This window comes from Armigeres subalbatus, chromosome 2 (genome assembly GCF_024139115.2).
Source record: "Armigeres subalbatus isolate Guangzhou_Male chromosome 2, GZ_Asu_2, whole genome shotgun sequence".
Taxonomy (NCBI): Eukaryota; Metazoa; Arthropoda; class Insecta; order Diptera; family Culicidae; genus Armigeres; species Armigeres subalbatus.
The window spans coordinates 378,708,875-378,722,246 of record NC_085140.1 but is presented as its reverse complement, the minus strand read 5'-3'; the positions used below and the strand labels follow the sequence as shown (position 1 = coordinate 378,722,246).

The 13,372-nt window shown below is 36.3% G+C and overlaps 1 protein-coding gene across 3 annotated transcripts in view; it reads left to right on the top strand.

Moving 5' to 3' along the window:
• Window positions 1–4,784, top strand: part of LOC134213134 (arrestin domain-containing protein 3-like) — a 38,836-nt gene extending 34,052 nt beyond the window's left edge. For all 3 annotated transcript variants that reach the window (XM_062691775.1, XM_062691773.1, XM_062691774.1), the window contains exons 5-9: window positions 539–634; window positions 1,224–1,294; window positions 1,541–1,841; window positions 2,531–2,645; window positions 2,933–4,784. In XM_062691775.1, the coding sequence (XP_062547759.1) occupies window positions 539–634; window positions 1,224–1,294; window positions 1,541–1,841; window positions 2,531–2,645; window positions 2,933–3,171 (822 nt within the window). In that variant the 3' untranslated portion in view covers window positions 3,172–4,784. The remainder of the gene's footprint in view (window positions 1–538; window positions 635–1,223; window positions 1,295–1,540; window positions 1,842–2,530; window positions 2,646–2,932) is intronic.
• The last annotated feature ends 8,588 nt before the right edge of the window (window positions 4,785–13,372 follow it).

The window sequence follows — 13,372 nt, the reverse complement described above, 5'->3', positions numbered from 1 at the left end:
TTGTTTGACAGATAAAACAATAGAAAAAAATGTTCTCAACTTCCCGAACCCACGGCATAAATGAATTCGTCTTAGCTGCATTATATACAGATGCATTAATTGAACTTGACTTGTTCATAAATCTCGCATTTAATATCTAAACAAATGTTCAATGAATACTTAAATGCGAAGCAGCAATATACTAGTTGTGCGATGCAATGCCTATTAGAAAAATATTCTATGCTAACATAGTTTATGAAATGCTTATTATGTGTAGGTCGAAAATATCTTCGAAACCTCATATTCGATGACCAAAAATGTAATGCATTCAAGATAAGATACGTTGATATGTGCACGACGTGTGATTTTGACCTTTGGAAAATATTAGAAGCTAAATTTTTAATCGTAGTGAAAACCAATAATAAATGCAATAATGAGATCTATACCATTAAAACTTGTGTTTGAGCTTTGTTATAAGGGGCACGAACTTTGCTAGGTAAATTAATCTGAGTTTTCTTTTGAAATGTGCATATTCTCGTACTTCATGCTAATGGAGTAGGTTACAATAGATATTCCATACGCCTCACCACCGCAAGGCATCAAATATTTCACCATTGTGGGACCACACATCGACTGTATGGAGGAGCATTATCTGGTGAGTATCTATGACAAATAATTGAGTGTTGAATATGCACCACGCTAATATTACTTCTAGTTCCTTGTTATTCCCTACTTCTAATTAAAAAAAAGATTTTCACGTTTGAATGGTTGTTGCCATCCAGCACGCTGTTACGTGGGGATTAAAATTTAGTACATATTTCATGAGATTTCATACGACATGAAGTGGTTGGCCACGCGTCTCCATAACTGCTCACGTTACCGCTTTAAGCTTTAAGGCTCCCTCACATCTAAGCAATTTCATCTCCGCGACAGCTACAACTAGTCGCCACGGTTCTATCGTTGGGTCGCTGCAGGCAATGTTCCATATACGTTTCCATACAAACGGCAACAGAATCGCAGTCACCAAGCGATAGAATCGCGTCGTGATTGTGGCGTCGCGTATGCTGACTGAATATTTTCTTTTGTTTATTAAATAATATGCAGTCAAATTTTACTACTGAACTGCACAACATACTGAGAAGACAAATGTTTGTTAATGTCACCTCTGCTATATTCAACTATTCACGCTTTATCGATTCATATTTTTCTTCTTTAATCTAAACCTCGTGGATTGCAACTGATAGAAACCCATCACAGCTCAGGATAAGAAAGAGAGGTGTTGTCTTTGTTGTGCGAAAGGACCTGTAGTGCTAAGGTATGCATCTGTAAAAGCTAGAACCCCTATTCCTTTTTCTACTTGACATTACATCTCCACTGGGACGGATATTGCCGCACCTTACCACACGACTAAGGAAGTCACGTCCACGCTCCACAAATAATATCAAAAATAACTCCAGAAAATAAGATATTAGATTCCAATTAATAACAAAATATTCTAAAAGAATCCTTCTGACGGATCATATTTTCATAATATTATAAGTGCTTTTAACCTACTCCACAGCTGCTCCTTGGACCGCACTGCATTCTGTTGTGGTGAAACGCTCAAACTGAAATCCGTCATCGACAACCAGGGTGAGGACACCGTCATGCTGAAAGTGCGGTTGCTGCAGTTTTGCGAATTTTTCGCCGAACGTGGTGTGCTCGGCGTGACAAAGGAAGTCCAACATTTGGTACTCGAGTACAAGGGTGAGCCAGTGGCATCTCGAGATCATCAAGATACGTGCACCAACTTGCGGATACCGACAGTGCCTACGACACTAATGGGCGTCTGTCGCCTTGTCCAAATCTATTACACTTTGACCGTGAGTATGGTTTGATAATAGTACCTCCTCAGTTTGGTCCGGGCGCACTGAAAATTCAATAAAGTGTTTTTACGTCAGTTTATTTTGCTTGGCGACCTCCGACAGCCAGCTAAGTTGCAAAGGCCGACGGAAATCCTTCTTGGCTTCACGCTTCAGTCTAGCGTACTGAGGGTCGTGAGTTCAAACCCCACCGAAGGAAAGTAGTTACCTCCAATATTTTTTTCGAATTAAATCCTTCAAATGCTGTGCGTATGCACATCAAATTTTCAAACATTGTAATTAATGTCCATGTCAAGTGGTCAATACGCAAAAAATCGGCAATTAACTTTGATTGAATAAAAAATAACGTTCTATAAGTAATTCATGGCAAGGTTGTTTATCATAGTTATGACATTCACTCGTTTTTTTTAATATTTAAAAACATATAAAAACACACATTTTTAGATCATTATTGCTCGTTAATTCCTTTAATAAACCGATTTTATTCTGAACTATACGTAAATGAATACTTTGAGTCGTATTATGATCAAATGCAAATTAAAAACCTGTAGCTTGGCAGCTTTGACATATTTAGCATCTCAAGCATTTTAACCACATGGTGTTAGCTCACAAATTATAATACATTTTGACATTGAAAAATGCTCTGAGAACTAATTTCCTTTTTCTCCGTTTCGTTAACTATACTATAGGTATGCTTGGAATTTGAGAAATCTGGCGAAGATTTGCACATTAATTTTCCCATCACCATAGGAACAGTTCCATTCCGAATACCGAACAGCAATCTACAACCGCACATAGGATACGGTAAGATTATGAGTGCTATTTTTGGTTATCCATACACTGGGAATTCCATGTTTTCCCCAAAATGCTCCAGTATTATACATTCTATACAATTTTTTCGTGTTCAAGCGTACTCTAATTCTCCAGAAATAGTCAATATTCAGACAGAATTAGTAAAGTTGATACATTTTTGCACATTAGATTCTATTGGAAAACCAAGAATTTAATTCACGGATCCAACCGCATTGTAAATTTGAATGCTCTCAACTATTCGTACCATAACAAGTGATAGGATTTCCCCATCTCCACAGATGTTGCCATCGACCACGTGGAAGGTGGAATTTATATCGGACCGGAATTCCTGTTGGGGGAAGTATATGACGGATGCAACGTAAGCGACAACGAATACCGTGACCTGGCGCCCCTCTATCGTCCGATGTACCTCACAGTCGTTCGAAGCTCCCGGCAAATATCAGCCCGTGCCGTTGGACGGGTGAATCGCAAAAAGTCCGCTTGCGAGGTGGAAATCGCTGAAATACACCGGAAATGAATTGAATCACCAAGCCGACAGCGTAAAGTGGAAGCGAACATGACATAAACCGCCCATGTGGGTGCTTCCACCACACCTTTATGTTTTTACAATACCGATCATAAGTTTGTTATCATCGACTCTGTATTTTTATTTGTCAGTAAATTTAGTTTTCCTAATATTTAAATCGAAATTATTTGTTAGTCTAAATGTTCAGGTGTATAAGATGCAATATTTAATAAAAAAAAACCAGATTAATCCACCTAGCGTTGGTGGTGCCTTTCTCGCATTTATGTAGTTAAGACACCAACCTTATATGGGGTTTATATTGTCCGATGTACCATTTTCTTCATAACTTTTAAACGCAATAACCGATCGTTATAAAATTCAATAGTGATCAACAAGGCTTTGTCCCCTATCGAATGAAACTTGTTGCGAGAAAATCGGTTAAGGATTACTATACGAAAAGTTGTCTAATGTTTTTTATAGATTTTGTGCACACACATACACACATACATACACACGGACAGACAGACATGTGCTCAGCTCGTCGAGCTGTGTCGATTGGTATATAATACTATGGGTCTCAGAGACTTCTACAAAAAGTTCGTTTTCGGAGTGAAATGATAGCCTTTCGGTACAACTTAGTTGTACGAGAAAGGCAAAAAGTAGACATGTCAGCAACAACTCTCGGTTCCATCCCCTGGCACATCCCAATCCTTCTACAATATTTCAATATCTGCACAATATTGGCATCCTAATAATCACTAGAATGTATAGCCAAGCCACAAAATGTTAACCGGGATTGTGTACATTTCCACATACTCATCCTTACCATTGTAAATGGTGGAGTGAGGTGTTCCATAATCAACCCACTTCACACCTGACTCCGAAACACGATCCATCACCATCGCACACGACGATGAATAAACGGTGCGCGTAAACATTAACGAGCAATAAATGTGCGAGCGGAACGTGTTCAAGAGCAGGACCGCCAATGAAAGTGGTTGAAGCGTTGTTGGTGTCACCGGCTCATAAATATGTCCTACCTTTTAATACAGCACATGTTGTACAGTGGATATATAATAAAGACATTGGAAAAGGTTACTTACATGAAAATGTGACTCATGGGAGCAAAACAATGAACAGCGCACTGAAATGTATTAAACGTTCGTGTAATAAAAAGTAAGAATAGAAATACTGTGGGTACAGTTAGGTTATGCTTATTACCAGGGCCGGATTTAGGGCCCACAAATCTTATGTACCAAAACCAACCTTTTTTGTACATTTCGGGCCCCCACAAGCTGTCGGCCCGGGCCCCCTATCGGCTAAATCCGGCCCTGCTTATTACGCTCATATTCTGAACACTCGTTTTGACAATGACTATTACGACTTTAATCCCACATCATTTCAAACGATATAGGAATCGTTTAAGAACTTAATTTTCCATACCTGTTACTAATAGCTTTGATTTCAGAATGTTGATATACTAGCTTTCGGAGCAGGAGTCGGAAAGGTATTCTCAATTCATATTAGAAAATCCAATACATTTATTCATATTTGTAACAATAAACATAGTATTTTGGAGAATTTGAATTGTAGTTTGTAATATGCATTAGTATGGAAAAAAAATTTTTTTTTTCAATTTTATATAAAATTAAATAAAAAATATGTTTGAGGAAAACTAGATAACTTTCTCTGCTGTTTTACTGACATCTTGCATTAGTTGTCTTGCAAAAACATCAAGTCAAAAATTTTGCTAGTACCGAGAATCCAACAGCGATGCTTTCAACGAATCGCTATCGGTGCTTCAGTAATTGTTACCGAGATCTTGGTAAGATTTCGGTTAAAAATCGAATTTCGATCAAAAATTGACGAAGCTTCGGTAAAAAATACAGAGTTTTGGTATTTTTCTCACGGAATCTCAACTGTTGAAATCTTGCGAAAGTTTGGCTGAGGTCAACAAAATAATTTAAGTGTTTACACAAAGCCAACAATGCTCACAATCCAGTATACAATCTTGACATATACAAAAGGCAGCTAGATGCTTGTACACAACATGTAAACTTCTTATTTGAATATTGTATGAAAAACTTGCAGAATTCCAGGGGTATCATACAATACTTGTATAAAAATCCTCTAATATTGTAATTACGAAAATTTTATAATAATTTTACAATGTTCTTATCCCGGATATACACGATCAAGCATGTTTGCAAACGTTCACTCCGCCGTCAGGAATCTAGAAAAGTTGAGGCAATCAACTTGTTTAACCTTTGGCATAGTCAATGTATGACTACAGGGTAAGAGGTCGTACACTAATTACGTAACCACTTATGGGGAAGGAGGGGTCTGTCCTTTTCTTACGCTCAGAACAAAATAATTTGTATGAAACAAATCTTGCATGGAGGGAGAGGGTTTGAAACCCAGAAAAATTACTTACGTAATTAGTGTACGGCCCCTAAGCGATGTATTTAGCACATTCAGCACTACATTATGGATAATTATAATCTTTTTAATAACATAATTTGTTATAGTATAAGCTATTTTCACCACTTTTTATGTAACACATTGAGTTATATTTTTGTTCAATTAATAACATTTTTAGTAATATTAATGTTAAAACTAGAAGAGACTTTGTTACAATTTTTGTTATTTTAACTACTAATGGTACATGTTTTATAACAACCGCTGTTATAAAAACTGCTGTAACAGAATAACAAATTCTGATACAAATCTGTTACTATCTACTGGTCGCGATACCCTAACGGGTGGCAACTAAAAAACTGGAATGAAAAAAATGGCTCGGAAAAAAAACTATAAAAAAAAGTTCAGTTCAATCTGATATATGTTATACAAAGAGTTGTCCTTAGTCTTCAAACTTTAGACTAATGAATAATACCATATGGTCCGTGGTTCGCCGTGCGGCGCAGCTTAGTCTTGCTGGTATGACATGACCGCTGTACAGATCTGCTACATCGATTATCGGAATCCTGCTTATGAGTTGCTTCGTGTTTTTGGCATTACAATCACCTTCGTATACAATGCAGCTCAGTAGATATAAAAATGTTATGACAGTTTTCGAAACATTTTCACACTTAAAATGTTCGACCGTGTACTTTTCCAATGATCTTTGTTTGCTTGAAAAATGTACAATGCTCGCCGCAGTATTTCCTGTTTACACGGCATTTTGTAAGCATTGTTGAAGTGAAAGTGTGTGTGCGGCAATTCTAAGGATTTATTTTTAGGATTCATTCACATGAAGTCAAATTTTTCTGTGAAAGCATTATTTTTCGGATAGAAAAGTTTTGAAATCATTCCATTTTTTTAGTTGCCACCCGTTATAATGGGGGTTCTACAGAACTGTAAGGACATCTGGTATCGACTGATTGGTTGTTCGCAAATTTGTCACCGAAGTTAATGCTTTATTCACTGAAGAATAGACTTCCGTGCACATCTTTCATCGTACCTACCAAAACCCAAACAAATCCAAGCACAATCCAAAACCTCGTTTATGCACTGTGACTCATATCCCAAGCTCTTTCTATAAGTTGAGATGCCATCAATATGAAGACGGCGGTCATCAGGGAAAGTATTGTTGAAAAGTTTTATCTTTAATGATATTTGTCTATTGTTCAATGGAAAAAGGTCAATATTTCAATCGTCTAATAACCGTACAACAGAATACCAATACATGGAAGACGAAACTGAACGTAGCTTCCGTACATAGTGTTTAGAAATCAAATTCCATTTTTTTAAATGATTTTATATCGAATACATGTGCTGCTGTAAATTAAAAAACCCTCTGCGCATGGTAAAACAAACAGTAAAAGAGTAACAAATTAAAGAGTCCTTCAGAAAGCACGGAGTTATTAGGAGAAGAACAGGACTATGGCCAGGGATCTTTTAAATTACAAAAAAAAAACAACTGAATAAAATAGAAGTAACAGAGGATTGAGAATCCTTAAAACTATAATAACAACGTGAATTCTGGATAGCTCATAATTTAGCAACACTCCTAGATTTGTTCGAAATATTCGAAATTTAAAAGCTCAAGAAGGACTCAAATCGAGCGTGAGTCAAAACCGCCTAGCTCATCGACTAAAAAATCTCCTCGTCCGAATCATTGCATGATATTTAGGTACCTATGTGTTCTCCATTGTTAAAAACATCACTTGGAAGGATGGCTAATCTTGCATGTCAGAATAATATTGCTTCAATGTTGGTTTTTAAGATTTTTTTCGACGAAACGTTTTTTTGTTGTTGAAATCTTGCATCAAAAAATTCAAGCGCGATGCTTTCCTGCCAACGTTTAAACGAGTCTGGTCGCGATGAGGGCACGGTGATGAGCAACACTGACGGTTTCCAGTAACGAAATAATGAAGTCACTTTTTATCATAGAGTATACAATAGAAATGTAGGATTTCATGCTAAATATCATGTTAGAATTAACACAAACAGTGTTTACAGCAAAGAAGTTCTAAACAATGGAAACAATTAACTCGAGCTTTGAACAAGTCATCAGTAAAACAAATGGAAACAAATCTCCTTGGTAGTTCGTCCTACTTTGATTGTTATAACGTTTTTAGACATGGCTGAGTGTCCCTTCAAGAAACCGTTGAATGTTTGTATCGAAACAATGTTGAGGAATAAAAAAAATAATTTAAACTACTAATCAGTTCATAAATGGATAACTGTCCCATGTGGATAGGAATTTAAGCAAACATGGGACAGTTATGCTTTCATGGACATTAATGGTTTCATTCTTCGAGAAGCTTACGGTTATGCTATCAGTGAATCCGGCATTAATGAAGTTCACTTTTTTTCTCGTATCTATTGAAGGTAATATGTACATCTAGATTTACTATCGACTAGGGTAGGTTTGTGGATGGTTGTGATGGACTGCATTGAATTCTGAGTCAATTGAAAAGGAAAAAAAATACCGTGGCTACCGCTACCGGGCCTGTAATATTACAATATATTAATAATATGATGGGAATGTTGCTGTTTTGAAATATCAATTTCTAAATAAATCATTTGTTTGAGAAACTGCATATATCCATTTCCCACAATTTCTAAACAAAAAATTGTTTTGGAACAAATTGGTATTGAAAGATTCCAATTTCTTAGATACAGATCAATAGTTTTTGGGTAAACTCAACACTCTGGGGCACTTCCAGTACGAAAACTGTAAGCATACTCTATAATTGCTCTTCAAAATGGGTGCACATATGTGATTTCTTAAGCAAACGAAAACAAAATTATACATTCCTGAACAAACATTTTCTTCGTATTTTTTTTTTCAAGAACATGCAATTTTGGACAATAATTCAGAATAATAAAAATCTCATTTTGCCCAAAAATGTTACATATGCAGTTTCTCAAACAAACGGTACAAATAGTTTATAATGATCTTTGAAATCAATGCTGACCAGTCGATGAAATGAATATATTGAGTTAGAAGTAATAATAATAACATTATTGAGGCAGAGTTATCTTGTTTACAATACTTACTACAAGTTTACCTCGATTATATGGACTTCGATTATATGGACTTTTAACCTCGATTATATGGACATTTTTTTTCGTTCAATTTTTTTTGTGTTTTGGGGTTTTAAAAAGATGTTGAATATTGTAAGTCATATTTTACATTGATTCTATATTTATTAAGATACAATGGGGCAAATAAAGGCCCGCAAGGCATGTTATGATGTGATGGAGATGTACTCTGAGAATGTTCGATTGACTTGATTGATTTACCATTTTCGCGTTGGAAAATGCCACGGTCACGTCCTTACAAAAAGGTGGTGAAAAATAATGCGTATTTTTTTGGTGATCTCTGCCATACGAAACCGTGAAGTGAATTGTCAGACTGACAGTATGCGGAGCAAGTGATAAGATGAGATTGTCATATTTTGCTGTTAGCTCTTTGCTTTCAACCTTTTTCTGCTTTTGGTGCATGGAATTACGTATAGAAGGACGGATGATGCATCAACATCCAGCAAATCGGACCCACTGGGACTGATTTTTTAGGTATATCCACGAAACTGGAAGAGTTTATTTCAATATGTGATACATAAAGTTCCAAATGGTTTTCAAACCTGGCATTATTTCTTCTGGACGAACTTATTTATTATTTGAATGTAAAAAACTGAAAACTCTTCGAGCAGTCTTTATGTTTAAATAAATGTTGTCGAATATCCTGGTATTCACATTTATTCAGTACAAGGCTTAAGGATTATACTGACGTTCAACGGTAGGAAAAGAAATTGAATATCTTTAGAATGTTCCTGTTAGCAGTTCTTAAATCAATTGCTGCTAAACCATTCAGCAAATCGTGATCCTGAAACGCTCACGCGAACTCGTTCATGCTGTGTAATGTGAGCGATATGTTTTTCGTTAGTGTTGTACAAAATACAACAGCGCGCGGTGGTGATAGTTTGAATGCAATCTCAAGTTTTGTCCGGGATTTTTATGAGGGCCCGCTACTGTGCGTCGTTTTGAGTTTTAAAATAATACAGCCCTGCTTTAATATACGAACATAGTCTAAAATAGCCATAACAATTTATCCTTTAATATTCCACTTAGCAGGTGTAGGTGCACTGTGCAATTGACCTTTCCCGTCAACAATTTTTATCCGCTCAATCGATTCTTCAATTTTTTGAGGACAACTTTCTCAAAGAACCCATACTTTTTGACGAATAGTGCTGGTTTCCAAGCTTGGCCTAATATTCGCCCGATTTCGAATTAAAATAAGACCAATTCCAATTCTTTAAACGAGCGGCACTTTTACGATTTTTTTTTTATTCTAAAATATGAGTTTTGTGAAAAAGTTGAACTTAAATAAGTCAAATAATTGACTGAGACAATGAAACGAGATACATTTTTTGGCGGGAAATGTCAATTGGTTCTTGTAAAAATGACACTGATACGTGGATAGGGCCCCTTATTTACATTGATTTAAATTCTTTTTAAGAATATCAATCAAACGCAACTTGTTGCAAGGAGATCTTTTAAAGATAAGTGTCAGAAAAGTGAGACTGTTTCTACGCGATTTTTGCATAAACAAATGCATTTTGACCATATCTTTTGAGCCCATAGTCCAATCCGGCCAATTTTCAAAAGGAGACAATAGAGGAAAGAGGACAAGTGTCAGTCCTTCTATATAAAGCCAGTTTTTAAATCTAACATATACCTTTCTCGACCACTCAGTGTTTGCTTTGTTGCTGAAACAGGAAGGCACTGTAGTTAAAATTCGTGAAAAAGTATATCACATTGAGCTGGGCGAAGTCTTCATTACTAACGTAATCTTAGAAACTAGCGGCTGGAAAAAAGGTGCTGTTCTTATAGAAAATCATAATCTTCTGAGTTATCATAAAATGAGCCCAAACATGCGGATTAGACTGTAAGGCAATATATGGATATTTTCTTCCAACTTTTAAGACTTATTTCATCGTGTAACACAAATTTCGAGAAAAAAAAATTTGCCTCGATTATATGGAAAATTCGATTATATGGACTTTTTTGCATCGAAAAAGTCCATATAATCGAGGTATACCATATAATCGAGGTATGGGCTTTCAAGAAATAAAAATCTGTGAAAATTTAACGAAATTCCTTTTATTGTTTATGTTTGCTTTGAGAGAGGGAGAGAGTTAAATGTAAATACATATGGCGTGACTTCTCACAATGAAAATGAAAATCTTTGTACTATGGTCTGTGAGGCACATCTATTTGAATCTCTTTTTATTTTCTTTATTAATGTGAGTTTCGACTTTGATAGTCTTCACTTATTGTTATATAAGTTATATAATTTGGACTTTCTACGGTTTGCTTAGCCAGCTAAACTCTCGCAGCTTACAGACATGGACAAAACTAGCTCTGTACACATCCACCAGTTGCCATGTACGGCCACGAATCATGGACGTTAAAAGATGCAGAATAACGAATTCTCGGTGTGTTTGAGCGGAAAATACTGCGGTTAATACTTGGTGCCATGGTATGGCGCAGACGATCACGAGTTGTACCAGGAGTACAAAAATGCAGAGATCAACAGGATGATAAAATACGGCATATTACACTGGCCTGGATAAGTAGTGCGTACAGGGTTTCGACTTTTCGTTTCAATGAGACCAAAGCAAGCGTTTTTCGGGCCAAGGGAAAATCTTGTTTCGTTGTTTATGTTGAAGATCATCTTTCACCCATCAATCTTTTCTCTAGAATTAGCATTGGAAGATGAACGAAAATCTTGCCTATTAGATGAAAATCCTTTTTCGTTTTATTGCTTTCACCTCTCACTCACTTTTCGCGAGAATTATCGCAGAACAATTACAAAATTGTATGGCCGCGCCGGGATTCGAACCCAGAATAGTAACAATAATAGCTGTGGGGATGCGCTTACTTTAGCCACACCACCACGCTATCTGTATGAAAGCGTTAAGTTATTTGTTCCACATAAGCTACTACCATTTGCATTGATGATGCCACGAAAAGACTCGAATATGAAAGAAAAAGAGCAAACCAACGTTTAGCGGCAATCGAAGTGAGCGAAAAATTGTTATCACTATCCAGGCTGTTTTTCTTTCCCGAAAAGCGATTTCTCCCCGAAAACTTTCGTGAGGGAAAATCATGTGCTCCTGAGATTGAGTGAGCATTATGAACCCTGAGTGCGTATACCGGAAGAGATACCAGCAAAAGTCATGTTTAGCAGAGAACCTGGAAGAGGATGTCGCGTCGGCTCCGGGGTAGACCACACACTCGCTGACTGTGTGCAATCGAGTAAGATGCGAGCACGGCCGGTGTGCAGGGAGACTGGCGACTGGCGGCCTAAGAACGAGCGACATGGAATATGACATTACATTCGGGTTTGCGCCGGACAACACGGAGTCTACGATCTGTCTGTCGATCTGTAGATCAGGAGTTCAAATCTAGGTAGCAACAAGATTGGAATATCAATTTTCACAAAAAAACACAAAAATCAATACACAACCCCGATATTTACTCCCTCCTCTTAGTGGCTGTATAAAACTGTATATAAGCTGTAATTTAGTGGCTGTATAAAACTTATTTTACAGATTCAAAAAGTCTGAATAAGCGCTATTGACCAAAATTAATATAACTAAATAGTTCGGTAAATATTGAGAAAAAGTTGTGTAACATGCTGTAAAGTAGTTGTGCAGGCACGTCAAAAACACCTGAATAGATTCGCCAGATTTGCTGGTGAAAGCATTGAATAGAAGTTTTTTGCTCATATACAGCACTCACATTCAGCTTGAAGCCGTATAGACGAGTTGAAATAACATTTACATTGACATTAAATGTTAGTAGGGTGGGTACCAAACTGTCAAATCGTATGTATTTTTCCTTCATTGACATTTAATACCCTATCCTCGCCAACAAAAGATGTTCCGGACAGCGAAAATCTTTATCTTGTAACTAAAATAGCTTTGTCTAACTACCCGAGCAAAGTCGAGAGCAAATTGACATTAAACCCTGCTGATGAGATTATATTAAAAACAAAATTTGATGTCAATTGTTAGTTAATACAAATTGATATCGCAATATGTTTTCAATATGCATTCCTCAGTTATCATAATGATAGCAGCTTCACTTCAAATTATGCTGTCGATTAGCTAAAGTGTGTTTTACGAAAATTAAAAGCAATCTGCAAACAAAATATGCTGTTGTTGTTATGAATGCTCATAAAAATAATCTAATTAATACTCATTTTGATATCAAATTAAAAATCATATGATATCATATTTAGTAATCATGTTGATTTCATTGGCTACAAAATTTGTTTTCAGTATGATTTCAAAGTGTACAAATATGCCCTCATTTCTGCTGTGTTAATCTTTAATCCATACAAAACGAGATCAACTGGAGTAATCAAATAACTGACATCATGACAGCAAATTTTGATTTCAATTTGATTTCAAACTTTGCTCGGGTAACCATTCTCTTCCTTAGCATTCGCAAAGACGTAGCCAGGACAGATCTTAACTATTAAAGAGTGCATTGCTTCCATCTAAAAATAGCGATTAGTCTCAAATCAATATCTGTAGTAACGGATGAAAGTGATGCTACCAGAGTTTGCAGAGATCGCTCTCAATAGATAACGAACAACGATAAAAAAGGCAAAAACCTTTTCGAATCATAACAAGCCATGAAAACAAAACCATCGCACTTGTATATAAGTTGAAAAAAAAACTGATTCGGATAG